Source organism: Ctenopharyngodon idella, chromosome 20, assembly GCF_019924925.1.
Source record: "Ctenopharyngodon idella isolate HZGC_01 chromosome 20, HZGC01, whole genome shotgun sequence".
Taxonomy (NCBI): domain Eukaryota; kingdom Metazoa; phylum Chordata; class Actinopteri; order Cypriniformes; family Xenocyprididae; genus Ctenopharyngodon; species Ctenopharyngodon idella.
Genome location: NC_067239.1, coordinates 3,598,912 through 3,616,656, shown reverse-complemented (window position 1 = coordinate 3,616,656; position 17,745 = coordinate 3,598,912). Strand labels below are relative to the sequence as shown.

The window sequence follows — 17,745 nt, the reverse complement described above, 5'->3', positions numbered from 1 at the left end:
AATCCTGGAATGTTTTCCTCAAAAACCTTAATTTCTTTTCGACTGAAGAAAGAAAGACATAAACATCTTGGATGACATGGGGGTGAGTAAATTATCAGAAAATTTTAATTCTGAAGTGAACTAATCCTTTAACATAAAATGTTTTTGTTCAGTTTACTGAAAATGTAACATTTGTCAATGACAAAAAACAACATATAATCTCAAACTTGCTAGTCTTTTCTGAGAAACAGCTCTATTTAGACTAAGGGGCATTCACAACACCGTTTTCAACTAAAAACTGAAAACTATTATGTGTTTTGGCCGTTCATTTACACAACAGCAGTGTTTTGGGGCCCTAAAAAACACCGACATTTGAAAACAGATTTCAAAGTGCAAGTTTTTGAAAATGAAACTGTTGTCATCTCTGTGTAAACTACAAAAGTGCAAATTTGTAAAACAGTGTCAGCATGCGCATGTGTATTGCGTGTTCAGTCTATAGTAGTTAGTAGCGCGTAGTTTCTTTAAAAAGTGACATCGCCATCTACTGGCCTGGCATGAATAATACAGCGTTTTTTAATCTTTTTTTCGGATCCATGTGAATGGGGATAGTTTTGACAATGTTGCCGTCTGTACACAAAGGAACTTTTCCTTTTTAGTACGTTGTTGTCGTGTAAATATACCATAAATTTGCAACCCTGTTACTCATTCTAGCATATTTTTTAAAATTGATTTATAATTGCTTTTTATTTCGTTTTTATTTAATAGTTATTTTTTGTTTATTGCTTTAACTTTGTTTTGAAAAAAAAAAAAAAAAAAAAATCACTTTAAATGAACATTAAAATAAAGCAACTCATATAAACTCATATCCAACCTCCTTTGACAGACCATTTGTTGAAAAAGGATTTTCATTTACTTCTTTTAATTTTTCAAGAGTTTCCTCTTTGTGAAATGTGCCACATGTTCCAGTTTGCCCTCAAAAATACAATGAAGCCTTTCGTCGGTGTCTCCTTGTTAGAATGTGCAATCTGCATCATCAATCACACTCTCAAACAATGAAACAAGGATTAACAAGCTCAAACTTGGCAACATGAAAGATACCAAAATAGCAGCAAAACAGACTCCACCATTCATTTCACAATACGATGAGTTTGGCACAGCAGGTCGCAATGTAATGGGCTTTTGGCAGATCATCATCCACTTTACTGCCACCAACAAAAAGCATGACTCACCAGTATAATAATTAAATTAAAGTATTAGCTATAAGACGTTTAGTTGTAAGATTTTACTGAAGCAGGTGATCAGGAATAATCAGAGAACTATGTGGCACAAGAGGTCGTTGTCATCTAAATGGAATGTTTCATGAGGATCACTGCAGTAAAACTGAAGCAATGTCATTCTTTACACCGAAGTCAGAGCTTACTAACATGAGGGAGGTATTTTTATGGATGGGTAAATTGTTGACTCTTTATCATTATTTCAAAACTTGTTGTAAGACTAGCTGGGGACAGATGTAACAATCTAATTTATGCACAAACTTTATTGAAGAACAAAGAATAATCAGTTTTAAATAAAGTGAACAATTTAAAGTTACAAAAAAATTATATTGTATTTATGACTTTAAATTTAGCACAAAAAAAAAAAAAAAAAATTGCAGTTTGTGAGTGTTCGTGTGTCTGTATTCCTGTCAAATAAGGGTTCAGTCACTAGCTATGTTGCCATCCACCTATTTTTATGTGAATTTTGGGATATCCCATTAAAAAAATGCTAGATGGAAATGCCAAGATGCGCATAAATTCTAAAAATGTGCACAAAAATACGTATGTGCTCAATTTAGGCGGTTAATGTTTTATCAGATTAAGCATGCGCATAAACTATAATGGAAACATAAATTTCTGGATGGCCAACAAAAAAAAACCTCATGTGACTCTGCATTAACAGAGGATGTGATTGATAACTGGATTTATTGGAATCATCATAAGGGATTGGATGTAACATAATGAACTGTTGCAACTATCCCCACCCCCAAACAGCCATAACATAGCTAACTGTTTTAGCATGTGGGTTTGAAGTTAGCATGAATGCTAAGCATCAAATTAAACTAGAGAAACAGCTACTTTAGGTTATGTAAGTCAAATAACTATCTACAATACAATGATTGCAAGACAAAAAATAATCTTGATAAAAGACTGGTCATTTTCTAAAAAAAAAAAAAAAAAAAAATTGTACAGTTTTTAACCACAAATGATCGTCTTGCACTGCTCTGCAATGCGCCACACATTACGTAATCACGTTGGAAAGGTCATGCGTGACATAGGTGGAAGTACCGCAGTAGGGCGAAAAACTCAATGTCATTTTCGCCTCCAACTTCAAAATCGTCCGACATCGTTGTTTTACCTTTTTTTGTAAAGGCCGTTTGACTTAGTCTTTGCACGTTCACTTTGTAGACACTGGATTGATACTTCTGCATACGTCACGAGTGACCTTTCCAACGTGATTACATAATGTGTGGCATGTCGCAAAACAGTGCAAGATGAGCATTTGTGGTTAAAAAGTATATACATTTTTATTTTTTTTAGAAAATGACTGATCGTTTTGCTAGATAAGACCCTTATTCCTCGTCTGGGATCATGTAGAGCTCTTTGAAGCTGCACTGAAACTGCAATTTGGACCTTCAACCCGTTGAACCCCAGTGAAGTCCACTATATGGAGAAAAATCCTGGAATGTTTTCCTCAAAAACCTTAATTTCTTTTCTGACCCTGTTACAACACTCCCCTGTCTTCCCCAATGGCTTTTTAATAAATATACCCATAGAAAGTGGTCAAAAATCACTGGAAGTCAGTAAGATTTTTTTTAGAGAAATTAATACTTTTATTTAGCAATATTTTAAATAAATGCTGTTTTTTACTTTATTTTCATCAAAGAATCAGTTTCCCCCAAAATATTAAGCAGCACAACTGTTTTCAACATTGGTAATAATAATAAATGTTTCTTGAGCAGCAAATCATCATATTAGAATGATTTCTGAAGGATCATGTGACACTGAAGACTGGAGTAATGATGCTGAAAATTCAGCTTTGCCATGACAGGAATAAATTATATTTTAAAGTGCCCCTATTATGCCTTTTTTTAAGGTTCCTAATATTGTTTTAGGAGTGTCCTACAACAGGTTTACATGCATGCAAGGTCAAAAAACACTTTCGTTTTCTCATAATATACTTTTAATTTCACCTCCGTTCTCAATGATTTGTTTGTTAGAAGCAGTTTGAAGAATCAGTCTCTCTAAACCCCTCCTTTCCGTGAGCCTACACTGCTCTGATTGGTCAGATGGCCCAATCCTTTGTGATTGGCCTACTGTGCGCACCGCGTGCCCATTGCCATAACTGAATGACAGCTATCAATTCGCAAGACATTGTATACAATAACGTATGGACAGAAAAGATGGCAACGATTTTACCGTATCAATTCGAGCCCGAGTCCGATGATGAAACGTCTGAAGTAGTCGATCAACCAGAAACTGATCAACTCCAGAAACGCAATCACGACTGGAGTAGGATGTTTCTCTATGGTAAGTGTCACCTTAGTTTGCTTTATTTATAAGACGTGATAGCACTGTTATACTTTATGTAGTTGCACAGAATGCCAAGTGAAGCTGAAAACCTCTAACATAAGATAAACATTTAGGCCAGATGTGTACAAACTTTTTCATCATAACTATTAATAAAGTAAAAAATGGCTATATTATTGTTTGACATTACAATGGGTGTTTACTGTTTACAGAGAGAATACTTCAACTAGTTAGCATGGACTAGCATCTTAACATCCTATTACAATACAGATAGAACTCCACGCTACTGTAATAATAAAAACGCAGAGGAAAAAAACAGTTTGTTTTACAGTTATGTAAGCGAACCGGGCCTACAGCTATGTATAAACTCCCACATTAGCCGAGCACAAATGTGAATAGCTGATAATGCATTACACTTTGTGAACAAAAGTCGTGCTCCGTCCTTGATCATTACTCCAAGTAATAAGACAGATAAGCTGTATTAATCGACACATTTTTAGACAATATTGCACCCACATCTGAAAAGCAGAACAATAGAAGCGTGAGTTAGCCGGTTAGCAGGAGACAGACAGACTAGGGTGTACATTACACAACATAACATACAAAACTACAAATTTTGAACGATCGCTAGAAAAGATTGTACTGCTGTGGTATTGTTGAAAAAATTAATTTTCGCTGGTGTCTGCTTGCACAATAAGTGGGTGGGCAATATGCTAATGTTTCGTCTTGACGTCACAACGAAATGGCTTAAGATTCGTTTTACAAACGACTCGTTTAATTGACTCAGAGTCAACTCTTACTTTTGAGAGACAATAGCTTTATATAAGGTGCACTTTCAGATTTAAAACTTTGCAGGATGTTTTCATTCACTTAGAGCTATGTTACACACTACATGAAAGGTAATTTTCAAGAATCCATACTAGAGGCACTTTAAAATATATTAACATTTAAAACAGTCTTGATGAGCATAAGAGACTTCCTTCATCAACAAAAAACAAAAAAAACAAACCAACCCTAAACTTTTGAATATCTGCAGATTAAGTTCGTTCTGCGTCATGAAACTTGCATTCCGCAGGAGTGGCAGGACTCTGACGTGTCTACATAATTGTATTGCATTGCAGGTTACTTAAATTCTGTCAGGTTTAATGAGTGATCTGTAACAGGGTAAAGAAGTCAAAAGTTCTTTTTTTCATTACAACATCTGCATTTCAACGTCTCTGGTGTCCAGCGTGTACTGACATACACACACACTCTCATTTGCAGGAGTTTGTCTGTATGTGTGTGTGTGTGTGTCAGTGTATGTATATAAATGAGTGTTAGATATGCCTGGACTTTACCGTTGGCCAAATAAACACATTTCGCTTGGCCATTCCCATGCTGGCTGGAGAGACGAGCCAGAGGAAGCCACACACAATGGAGGCCTGCGCATGAGAGCGCATACAAGAAAGTTTTCCCAGACACACTTGCACACACACACACAAAAAATCATTTTGACACATTGACTTCTATGCATTATGCACACATAACCACAAGTATACACTACATCCAAACCAATAATGGGGTCAAACTACTGCTGTTCATTTACAGACCACAACAATCTCCAGAAGTACATAGTGTACATAACAGCAACCTAGGAAGAAGGAAATTCTTCAGGGTCCAGCAAGGTAAGAGTCATCCTATATGTGTGTGTACATCTCGGGAATAAAGGCTTGCATGAGAATTGATGGAAATGCACGCTGTGACAGGAGTTCTGGCACCGGGAGCAGCTGCTTCTTTAAATAACAAACATGTGTGGTCACACCCACAATCATCTATGATATTTCTGATCCAAAGTCATGTATTCATAACTAGCAAACATTTCACTCAACCCTTGGTGGACAATGTGGGTAAAAGGTGGTGCATATGACAGGAGTGTGTGTGTGTACACGTGAGCTTGTGTATGTGTCATTTCAGTTTAAATGGTCTGTACAGTGGGAAGCTCAGAGCTCTCTGGCTAAACTGATTGATCTCTTCATATGTGTGTGTTGCATAGACATCTGAAAGGATTTAAGATGCACTAATCACTAGATTATCATCCTTAGCCATGACTGACCCTAGAGAACATTCCAGAATCATGTTTTCCAGCAGCAGGAATGGGAAAAATGTTTTCCCTTATATTACCTTACTTAACCTCTCTGGTAGAATGAGCATTGCATATTGATGGAGGTGCAGTTTATTAAGAATATGAAACATAATTTTTAATACTCAATTATCCTGATGTTTTTTTTTTTATACCATTGTGATGCACTGCAACTAAAGAGAAAACACAACAGACTCACTGGATAAAATGTGGCTCTACCTACAACTCCAAAAAACGTACCAATATATACAATTCACTGCAGTTTCCAGCTAGAAAGAACAATAGTGGCAGTAAAGCGCCAATAACTTTTATTCTGTATCACGCAAAATATGATTACATAGACAGATTATCAATTAATAAAGACTTATTTTTGTGCAGTTTCTTACACAAGGTATGTTATGACCTCAAAACACATTTAGTGCGTGATTTATAAACTAACACAATACGTTTTGCATAGGGGTGCTCCGATCAGGATTTTTGGAGGTGATCAATGATCATCGATCACAGGAAGAAGTATCTGCTAGGGGTGTGACGAGACAGTTAGCTCATGAGACGAGATGAGATTTTTACACCGTATTTTTAAGAAATCCTCAATGACGAAATACACTATACTGCCAAAAGTTTTGGGATGCCTGCCTTTACGTGCACATGAACTTTAATGATATCCCATTCTTAATCCGTAGGGTTTAATATGGAGTTGGCCCACCCTTTGCAGCAATAACAGCCTCAACTATTCTGGGAAGGCTTTCCACAAGGTTTAGGAGTGTGTTTATGGGAATTTTTGACCATTCTTCCAGAAGCGCTTTTGTGAGGTCAGGCAGTGATGTTGGCGAGAAAGCCTGGCTCGCAGTCTCTGCTCTAATTCATCCCAAAGGTGTTCTGTCGGGTTGAGGACTCTGTGCAGGCCAGTCAAGTTCCTCCACACCAAACTCGCTCATCCATGTCTTTATGGACCTTGCTTTGTGCACTGGTGTGCAGTCATGTTTAAACAGGAAGGGGCCATCCCCAAACTGTTCCCACAAAGAGTATATGAAATTGTCCAAAATGTCTTGGTATGCTGAAGCATTAAGAGTTCCTTTCACTGGAACTAAGGGGCCAAGCCCAACCCCTGAAAAACAACCCCACACCATAATCCCCCCTCCACCAAACTTTACACTTGGCTCAATGCAGTCAGGCAAGTACCGTTCTCCTGACAACTGCCAAACCCAGACTCGTCCATCGGATTGCCAGTTAGAGAAGCGTGATTCGTCACTCCAGAGAACACGTCTCCACTGCTCTAGAGTCCAGTGGCGGCGTGCTTTACACCACTGCATCTGATGCTTTGCATTGCACTTGGTGATGTAAGGCTTGGATGCAGCTGCTCGGCCATGGAAACCCATTCATGAAGCTCTCTACACACTGTTCTTGAGCTAATCTGAAGGCCACACAAAGTTTGGAGGTCTGTAGCTATTGACTCTGCAGAAAGTTGGCGACTTCTGTGCACTGTGCGCCTCAGCATGCTCTGACCCCGCTCTGTGATTTTACGTGGCCTACCACTTCATGGCTGAGTTGCTGTTGTTCCCAATTGCTTTCACTTTGTTTTGATACCACTAACAGTTGACCATTTAATATTTAGTAGTGAGGAAATTTCACGAATGGACTTATTGCACAGGTGGCAACCTATCACGGTACCACGCTTGAATTCACTGAGCTCCTGAGAGCGACCCATTCTTTCACAAATGTTTGTAGAAGCAGTCTGCATACCTAGATGCTTGATTTTATACACCTGTGTCCATGGAAGTGACTGGAACACCTGAATTCAATGATTTGGAGGGGTGTCCCAATACTTTTGGCAATATAGTGTACATGACTAGAAAAATAGTCTGCAGGTGCATTTGAAACCGATAGTGTTAATATAAGCAAATGTGAGATAAAAACACATTTAGGGTAGAGTTAGGGTAGGGTAGAGTTTAGTGTAGGTGTTCCGTTATTTTTTTAAATGCAATAGCACATTTTAGCGCCACTCACAGAACATTTCACTTCATAAAATGTTGCCAGATTCATGTTCGTCTGCTTTAGATAAAACAGAATGCATATTTAGCATCACTCACTGGACATTTCATAAGTTACACTGGTGCAGGACCCCCTGGAAGGATGTGATTTGAGTTTTAGGAGCACAGAATTTTTTAAGCCAATCACACGAGACGTAACTTACATGTGACTAATCGCTCGATGTCATGACAACACTATTTGACCAATGTCCCCAAAAGAAGGCGCACAATCCCAAACCCTTCACTGGTGACTGTCCTAAGCTATGGTGCGAAAGCCAACAAACATGGAAAAAAAAAAAAAATGTCCAATTCATGCTTTTAAGAAGCTTTAAAACAAATTGTTCACTAATAAAAAAAAAAAAAAAAAAAAAAAAAAAAAGCTGCAATACTTTGATTAAATATTATATATAGTGCATATTTGTACATTAGACTACACAGCTAATTTTACATGGCTGTCAATGGAGAAGATGCTTTTTGGGTGTTGTAATTACAACATCCACCACTAGGGGCTAACCTGCCATGCTAACCAGCTAAACCTTCACAAAAGAGAGTATAATGGCAAATACAAAGGCAAAGACTAAAACCTAACAAACAAAACAAAACAAAACAAAACAAAAAAAATGTAGAAATGTAAGCACTGCATCTAATACTTTGTGTCAAATCAAGGTTTTGAGACATTAAAATTTTGGACAGTAAAGCGGTGGTCACACTACACATTTTGTTACTTCACTCATATGATGTTTTATTAACAAAGTTCGTGAAGAACATGTTCAAATGATCTATCCAAGCACGAGAGGAGGCCTATATATACAGTACCTATAGAAAGTCGGAAAAAATATTTCACCCTGTAAAAATCTTTTGTCACATTAGACCCTGGAAAATAAAATAAATTAAGTCTAACTTTTTTGAGCTGTATGTACACATTATATCCCTCACCATCAAAGTGAAAATAACATTTTAAAACATTCTGGAGGATTATTCTAAATTAATTAGTGAAATATGTGGTTTGGTAAAGTGAACAGCTCCTTAGAGTATACCATTTTAAACTTCCAGATCAAACACCAGGCTAACTGCCCCACCTTACATCAATTGTAATGGTTTTGATTACTTCAGAATAAAGCCAGCTGTTTCTTAACGATTTCTATGGAAGCCCGTTTCCGCCACTAAATAAAAAATAAAAAAATAAATAAAAACAGTAATTGTGACTTTTTATCTCAGAATTGTGAGTTTATATCACGCAATTGTGAGTTTACATCTTGCAATTCTGACTTTATATCATGCAATTGCGATTTTATATCTCAGAATTCTGACTTTATATCGCGCAATTGTGAGTTTATATCTCAGAATTCTGACTTTATATCGCGCAATTGTGAGTTTATATCTCAGAATTCTGACTTTATATCACGCAATTGCGAGTTTATAGGCCCTTTCACACCGGACGCGTAAAGGAAAACCGAAACGAAAAAGCGAATAGTTCGCGTCAAAACCATTCACATCAGTCGCGACGCGAATTTGCGACGTTTGTGCTCCGAAAGATTCCAAAACATTCGCGGCAACAGCTGAATGAAAAATATATATATATATTTCAACAAAATAATCCTGTTGAAAAAGTTGGTCAGTTTTACTGCTCAGGACAAACAACATGGGCACTTCATCATCCAGTGAACACGAGCTTTTCATTTTTTTTCAAAGACCGAAAAGAAGGTTTTGGGTGCACCCAGTCTTAAAGAACAGAGAGTCTGAGGGGGAGTACGCTAATCTTGTACAGGAGCTAAAACTTTACCATGGCCGGTTCCGTACTTACTTTCGAATGTCCGTGGGACAATTTGAGGAGCTCCTCCAGACAGTGGCACCGCATCTGACGAGACAAACCACAAACTTCAGGGAACCAATCGATCCGGAGCAGCGTTTGGCAGTCTGCTTACGGTGAGCTGTCCTCTTAATATCAAGTCACTGATTGTCATGTTCAAGTGTTGATATTACGACGTCACCTTTGTTTCCTTGTATTTGATTGGTTGAAGCCTTTTCTGTCGCCTTGAAAGTAAAAAAAAATCGACGTCGAAGAGAAAAAAATAAACGTCGTTTTTTCGCAGCAGCACATTCGTGTTCGGTGTGGAAGCACTCATTACACAAACAGCTGATCAAAAAATAAAACCATCGCGCGAATAATTCCCGCGTCAAAATCGCGTCCAGTGTGAAAGGACCTTATATCTCAAGTTTATATCTCGCAATTCTGACTTTATATCACGCAATTGCGAGTTTATATCTCAGAATTCTGACTTTATATCACGCAATTGCGAGTTTATATCTCAAGTTTATATCTCGCAATTCTGACTTTATATCATGCAATTGTGAGTTTATATCTCAGAATTATGACTTTATAACTCGCAATTGTGAGAAAAAAAAGTCAGAATTGTGAGATATAAACTTGCAATTGCGAGATAAAAAGTCGCAATTACTGTTTTTTTTTTTTTTTTTTTTATTTAGTGGCGGAAACGGGCTTCCATAGATTTCACTGTTAGTGGTGACTGGTGAAAAGAATTCACCATGGTTGGCAAAGTGCTTTCAAAAGGCCTCCGGGATAAAGTTGTTAGGAGAAGGCTACAAAAAGGCTGCTTTAGCTATCCCTCTGAGTACTCTCCAGAGCATCATTAAAAAGTATGGCATCACCAACACTATGCCTAGATCAGGCTGTTCGTCCAAACTGGATGACCGAGCCAGGAGGACATTGATCGGAGAAGCTACCAAGAGGCCAATGGCAACATTGAATGACTTACAAGGCTTTATTGCTGGGACTGGTCGGTCTGTGCATGTGACAACTATCTCACAAGCTTAACACAAAGCTGGCCTGTATGACAGGGGGACAAGAAAGAAACCTTTCCTGAAAGTGTCTCATTTACGCTATGCAGGGACATCTGGAAGACTCTGATGATATCTTATGCCACACACTCTTTCACTCTATCCGATTATTTGTAACTGTGAACTCATGAAACGTAGGTAGACCAGAAACTGAAGCTCAGTCGAATTTCTCTGAGTTTAGCTTTGGTGAATTTTGACCAGCAAATTGTGAAGTAACATGAAGACGTGCAACCAATAGAAGAATAGAACAAGGACACCTTACTTCAAGGTGTCCTTGTTATAGTGTAATTATACATTTAAGTACTAAGTAATATTAATTACCAACATGAATGTACTACAGGGTTAGGGTTTGGTTTAGGGTTTGTTGCATGTAGTTATGCATAATTTACTGTTATTACTATAGTACTGTAAGTACATGTAATGTGTAACAAAGACATTGTAAAATAAAGTGTTACCAGAAGAACAATACGTCACAGCAGGACTGCAGGAAAGGTGAGTATATTTTTACATTTTTGTATTTATTATATGATGAATTTATGTTTTCTTAAAAATAATGCTGCAGTGAGAGATGACATATCACAACCGTTATAGTTTTCGAAGAAATGTTTAATGTTCAAAGTCTAGTGTGACAGACAGCGGCTTAAACGCAGATGCTAGTCCATTTTTGTTTTGCCTATGTGAGTGATCCACACTTCTGTTATTTAATCAGAAAGTCTTCTGTATCAGTTTGTAAGTTTTCCTCTTCTTTGATGGCTTCTTTGGAGTTAACATAAGAGGTTTTGCAATGCACATGACCTTTTATGTCCTGCTGTTGATGTCGGTTCTGCTGATGTCATTGTGGGTGTGCATGTTGTTTCTGCTTCTTTCAAAGTGGGTCTGGCCCTGACCCTAAATGACACTGTTTTGATGACTCTCTTTCTGTTTTTTTCAGTCACTTTGATGTCAAAGTTGAGAATGTGACAGTTATATCAGCCTCCCGAGATCCTGGAGACAAGATGTCTAAATGGTTCTCCTTAACATCGGATTTACTTCATTAAGCTTGTAAGGGAAAACATAATCAAGAGTCTGAGGCCATCCAGTCAGCGCTGAATAACACAAGGCTTAGCACACTTCCACATTCCTTTATTCAGAAAAACAAGGTCATTTGGTAAGGTTGTTAATAAAGGTGGGCTTTTGGGGGTGGAGTGGGGGTACTCCAAGTAGATGGTTATTTAAGGTCATGGGCCTGATGTTTTCATCATTTTATTGCCTCAAATGGGTTACATTTTTTTAAGTTAAATGTCCAACTGGTTTGTTTTCATCTAAGTTGAGCTGAAATCACAAACACAGAAGCCCCTCTGTGAATAGACACATAGATGCACATGGCTTCTGCTGGACAATAAAACTACCACCTGTCATACTACAGCAGAAACAGCACTTGTTATTTAGTGACATGCACAAATGCACACTTGTTCAAGTCACATGCAGTGCAAACATAACCCCAGCTCTATCCAATGGCTAGAAATGTGTTTTTCTTATACATTTAGGAAACAAAAATCAAATAGGTATAGGGAGTTTTACTGTGTGGGTTAACAAAGATCGAATCATTTAAACTTGTATGGAAGTCCTAAGAGGTGTTGCATTAAAATTTGCTCAACAAATGTTATTTTTTTTGTTAACCTTGACATAACAAAAGTAGTTTGTGTTATTATTATTATTATTTTTGTCTCTGTAACATAGTCTGACAACATTTAGACTTTAAGATTATTAATCCTAAAATGCAATGCACTCTTGGCATTCATGTCTGTGTTTTTTTGACAGAGGAGCAGAGTACTGCTACCGGTATGACGCGCGTGCCGCTTTATCTCCGTCAGCAGATACTCGAGCTTCCACACGCGCGGGAACGGACAACACTATCACGTGACACGCAGAGAACCTCTCCATGTGCTGAAGAAAAAAAAAATGACGCAACGCCATAAGACAATTGCGTGGATCATGTGATCTCACAAAACTCCCCTCAGAGACATTCGAGAGCTCAGCGGTTGACACATTATTAAAGCACCCTTCCCCAGCTGAGTGTCACATCCTGTATCCCATTCATAAACTCCGCGGCGAGGCCACCACAAAAGGCCTCGCGACGCGCGTCGAGGAGACGTGTAGGTGATCATGTCGTTTTCCCGCGCGGCTATTATTATCTCAGGAAAGGGGCAATGACAATAGCGGTAGTCTCGAGCTTTCCAAAACGGGGTCCTGTCCTGACCTGAGTGAGGTCACGTACCACAGTGCGAGTGCACGCGGTGCCAAAGAGACGGAGGAGCGCGCGCACTCTCACCTCATTACGGGCGCCAAATAAACGCGTCAAAGGACTGGGACGCGACAATTTGGCATCCTAAATTGGTTGTATAAGAGTTTCCATGGGGGAACTTAATGAATGTGGATCTTTTGTTCGCCCTGTCCTAAAATAAATCACAAATTGCAAACCAATAACATGAAGCTGAATAGCTTGTTCTTCAGTCTATTAAAAACCGAAGATGCAAGGAAAATTTGATTGGAAGAGAGAACTACAAATAGACCTACTTTCACTTTTTTGTTGTAGTGAATAAATGACACATGATCCAGAATGAAATTGCGGAATATAGTTCCGCAATCTAGTTCAAATTAATTTGTAGGCCAGATTACAAATTAATATGAACTCATTTGAACTATATTGCCTGGTTTAACTCTCTAAGACCATAGAGTTATTATACTGTTTTACTACATAGTTTATATATATATATATATATATATATATATATATATATATATATATATATATAAACTAAGTCTTATTGTTTTGTTTTTCATTTTTAAGAGCCTAATTTGTGACGCCAAGAAGTAGCTACTACAGTTTCCCACAGTTTCCAGCAGTTTCTGGGTGATCATTTCAAAAGAATGTAGTTTATTTAGCCTATTTGTGCATTCCTGCTGAATCTATGGAAAAGACAGCTTATTATTGTTCAATCGGATATGATTCTTCTGGGGTAGTAAGCACGCTTTTTTTCACCATTTATAAACATTATGTTCTGATACAAACAGTGACGCATTTTACGCGCTGTGTTCAAGGAAACACCTCGGACTGGATCTCCACCAGCCAATCGGAGCAGAGGGGGATCATTTAAGAAATCATTGATATTGCCAATGCGTCAAACACGAGCGTGTCAGCGGGACCCGGTGCGCGTATAAATACCGCGAGGCGACCCGGAGAGAGCTAGTCATTTTGAAGAGCGCAAAGACAGCGAGGAACTCCTCATTTCACTTCAGCCGATATTTATTTATTTATCTATTTATTCTGAGCCTTGCTTTGGGATGAACAGACTGCTTCTGAACTTTTTCTGGGTGGCAGCATTCAGCGCACTCCTTTCAGCGCCGGGGCTCCGGGCTTCCCCAGTGGTTGGGCAGGAACCTATCCGCTGCGCCCCGTGCTCCCCGGAGCGGCTGGCTGAGTGTCCTGCGGTGGATGCCGGCTGTGAGGAGGTGCTTCGAGAGCCGGGCTGCGGCTGCTGCCTCGCCTGCGCGTTGAAGAGAGGTGACCCGTGCGGGATCTACACTGCGCCCTGCGGCTCAGGGCTCCGCTGCTTGCCGAAACCCGGTGAAGCCCGACCCCTGCACGCACTCACCCGAGGACAGGCGGTGTGCACTGAGACCCCCGAGCCTGATCAGAGCCAAAGCGACACAACGCCAGGTACCAGCAGCGTCTAATAAGACTATAGCACTAAGTCCAGATAGTAGATAGCAGCTGTCGATCACATCATGCCATCTCGATGATTCAACCGCTGACGAGATTTCATCAGCGTTAACAAATCACTTGGATGTTTTCCAGATATTTAGATATGCATTAAATATTATTTTAGCGAATAAATAAGAGGTCGACTCTTATAAGGGAATTTTACCTTTAAAAAAAAAAAAATCTAATTTAAATGTCTGCCTAATAAATGTAGCCTAAAGGTCTGTCGAGCAAACCTCAATTATCTTATAAAAAAACTTTTTAAAAAAGTTTTTATGATATATGTAAATCTATAAAGAAAATGATAGGGCTACAAATAACAAGACGTGCCGCCCGAATCTAATCTGACTAGAAAGCGCGTGAGCGACGTTCCGTTGTTATGGTTACCCCCCTCTGTTGTTTTAACGCCTATTTTGGCGACAGGTGAAAATATGCGCTCTGATTTCATCATTACCGAAATGTTAAAAAACCCAGTTAAAACCTGAATGTAACTGAAGAAATAATTTCGCAATCCGTCAACCTCACCAATAATCCTCACCATGCTTTTTTCTTTCAGATCATCCTGAGTCTAACAACGGGGCAATGTCGGTGAATGAAGGCAGCTCAGCGGTCTTCGTGCCCGGGCACGGCAAGCCCTTCGACCCGCGGGTCATCACTGCTAAAGAGAGCATGAAATCCAAAGTCAACGCAATACGCAAGAAACTGGTGGAGCAGGTGAGCTTCAGGCACATCAGTTTTATACATGTTCCAAAGAAATCCGTAAAGGTTTAGTTAGCTAGATTTAAAAAGAGACTCCGGTACCATGTGCGGCCACAAGAGGGCAGTAGAAGGTTTCTTGAAATTATGGTATAGGCCACATGTGGTGAGAACCTGTCGCATTTTTTAGAGCTAATAATTAAAATAATAAAAGAGCTAATAAAAAATAATTCATAACCACCAAATAAAAGCTTAGAAAAAAAAAAAAAAAAAATATATATATATATATATATATATATATAAAATTTATTTATTTAAAAATGTCTCTAAATAGCCATTTTTTATAGCTAATAATTAAAATAATAAAAGAGCTAATAAAAAATAATTAATTTCTGATATGCGATTATTTAATTTAAAAAGCTTAATATATTATTATTATTATTATTAGTTGTTGTTGTAGTAAAATATTAATAACCACCAAATAAAAGCTTAGAAAAAAAAAAAAAAAAAAAAAAAAATATATATATATATATATATATATATAATTTATTTATTTAAAAATGTCTCTAAATAGCCATTTTTTAGAGCTAATAATTAAAATAATAGAGCTAATAATTAAAATGCTGAAATTATTTAATTAAAAAAGCATAATAATATATTATTATTATGTAGTAGTAGTAATAGGTGGTGGTGTTTTTGTAATAATAATACTTTCTTAAATATGTGAAATTATGTTGTTGTAGAATAGTAATAACCACCAAATAATATATATATATATTTAATATTTCTAACCTTTTATTTGGTTATATAATTTAAAAAATTCTCTAAATAACCATATGTTTTCTCTCTAGGGTCCTTGTCATATTGAACTGCAGACGGCCCTTGACAAGATCACTAAATCACAACAGAAACTGGGAGACAAAATGACCAGATTCTACCTTCCAAATTGTGACAAACACGGTCTATACAAAGTCAAACAGGTAAGCAGAGTCTTGTGCAAGTATTTCAGAAACCAGCCAACGAGTCCTGATTTCACACTGAGAGTTTGTGTGTTGGTATATGAAGCTTAATGTGTGATATTCAACAACACGATGATATACGTGTGATGGCCGAGTGTTAGAACCACACTTGACTGAGAACTAGGCTGTGCATGCAAGCTTGTGTTTCTAGAGAATGAAATAACCCGTTTCACTCTCTCTCTCTCTCTGTCTCGTTTCCCCCGCAGTGTGAATCGTCTCTGGATGGTCAGAGGGGGAAGTGTTGGTGTGTGTCATCCTGGAATGGGAAGAAGATTCCTGGATCAAGTGACCTGCCAGCAGATGCCGAGTGTCCCGAGGAACTCAACCACTGATCTGTCTCACACACACACACACACACACACACACACACACACACACACACACACACACACACACAGGGGGACCTAAAGAGCCACACACACACACACGTAATACCACTGAATTTTATCATTATATTTTTAAAAAATATCTTAGTATTTATTTATTGTTAGTGGTGGTATTTAATTCAGGTACACTGTTTTTGATTGGTAAATTCCCTGAACTTTAAAAAAAGAAAAAAAAAGAAAATCTATTTTTCTGTATAGAAAATATGTATTTTACATGAAGTACCCATACTTATTTATTTAAACTGAATGTATTCATTTCGATATCTGGATAAGAATATTTATTCCTTATGCCTTATACATATTTTTGTATGGTGTAAATCTGTATATTTGATGTATATAGATTACTGTCTTTTGTCTTAAACTTCCTCCAGGCTTGCTTTGTTGGAAAGGAATGAAATGGAAAAAAGCACTGCATGACCAAACCTCTTTGTCACTGTCCGTACATTGCCATATTTTTATACTGTATGTGTTTTTTTATTATATTTACTAATGAATTTTCATTGTTTTTGTTTATAATGATTGAGATTAGATGGGCATAAAAGTGGGAAGCTTTTTTCCCTGGATTCTGTGTTTATTTTTTACATTCAAAAGTATTGATCTTCACAGCTTTTGAAACGGGTAACTGCCTGTTCCTACCTCTGTCTTTTAAGTTTATCAAATGGGCTATTTTTATGTTTGTAAAATACTTGCCTGTATGATCAAAAGTGATATTGCAGTCTTACTGTATTTGTCAATCATATTTGTGTTGTCTACATACTGTGGTCCATTTATTTTTTTTTATTATTTTTATTTTTTGCGATGCAATGTCTACTCTGAGGAAAAGAAATTCAGACGTTGCTTTACTCCAAAGCGTTTGCTTGTGTGTATAACATATTTTTCATGGTTTGTAATTGTAAGTCATTGTGGGTAAAAAAAAACTATTTAATAAATCATCTTTACAAGCACCACAGTGTCAGTCATTTAAACTCTCCCTCGGGTCAGACGAGGAGCTGCGGGGAAGCAAGACTCAGTCAAACTCAATTAGTAATGTCAGGACAAAACAACAACACCTGAACATAATGGGAAACCTGTTAAGACAAACCACAAAGTGCAAAAAATCTCAATTTTTCTCTCTCCATTTCTCTTGCCAAGCTTGATTATGTTCAGTTTTGTCTATATTTAAAACTGCCTGGAGGCAGAACCGTGTATGTGTGCACATATGTGTGTCCTTATCGTGGTAATCTCAAATGGAGCGGACTAACTTTAGCTTGGTATTTTGGGGAACCGGGCTCCACTCTCTACGGTGCCTTTGACCTGTGCTGTGTTTGTGCTGGGCGGCCAGTGGTACGCCCTCCCCTTTTGCCTGATGA

General features: G+C 37.9%; 1 protein-coding gene across 1 annotated transcript; it reads left to right on the top strand.

The window, feature by feature from the left end:
• The first annotated feature begins 13,722 nt into the window (after window positions 1-13,722).
• On the top strand, window positions 13,723-17,340 carry igfbp1a (insulin-like growth factor binding protein 1a). The gene is made up of 4 exons (XM_051874827.1): window positions 13,723-14,253; window positions 14,852-15,009; window positions 15,843-15,971; window positions 16,217-17,340. Exons 1-4 carry the CDS (start codon window positions 13,878-13,880, stop codon window positions 16,340-16,342), a joined length of 789 nt encoding a protein of 262 aa, XP_051730787.1. The 5' UTR covers window positions 13,723-13,877; the 3' UTR covers window positions 16,343-17,340.
• Window positions 17,341-17,745: the final 405 nt, after the last annotated feature.

What these genes read in the sequence shown, in the direction of transcription:
- igfbp1a (XM_051874827.1), top strand. Translation starts at nt 13,878, where the DNA reads ATGAACAGACTGCTTCTGAACTTTTTCTGGGTGGCAGCATTCAGCGCA. An exon ending in GCAAGAAACTGGTGGAGCAG is followed by an intron (nt 15,010 to 15,842) that starts GTGAGCTTCAGG and finishes TTTTCTCTCTAG; the next exon opens with GGTCCTTGTCATATTGAACT. An exon ending in GTCTATACAAAGTCAAACAG is followed by an intron (nt 15,972 to 16,216) that starts GTAAGCAGAGTC and finishes TTTCCCCCGCAG; the next exon opens with TGTGAATCGTCTCTGGATGG.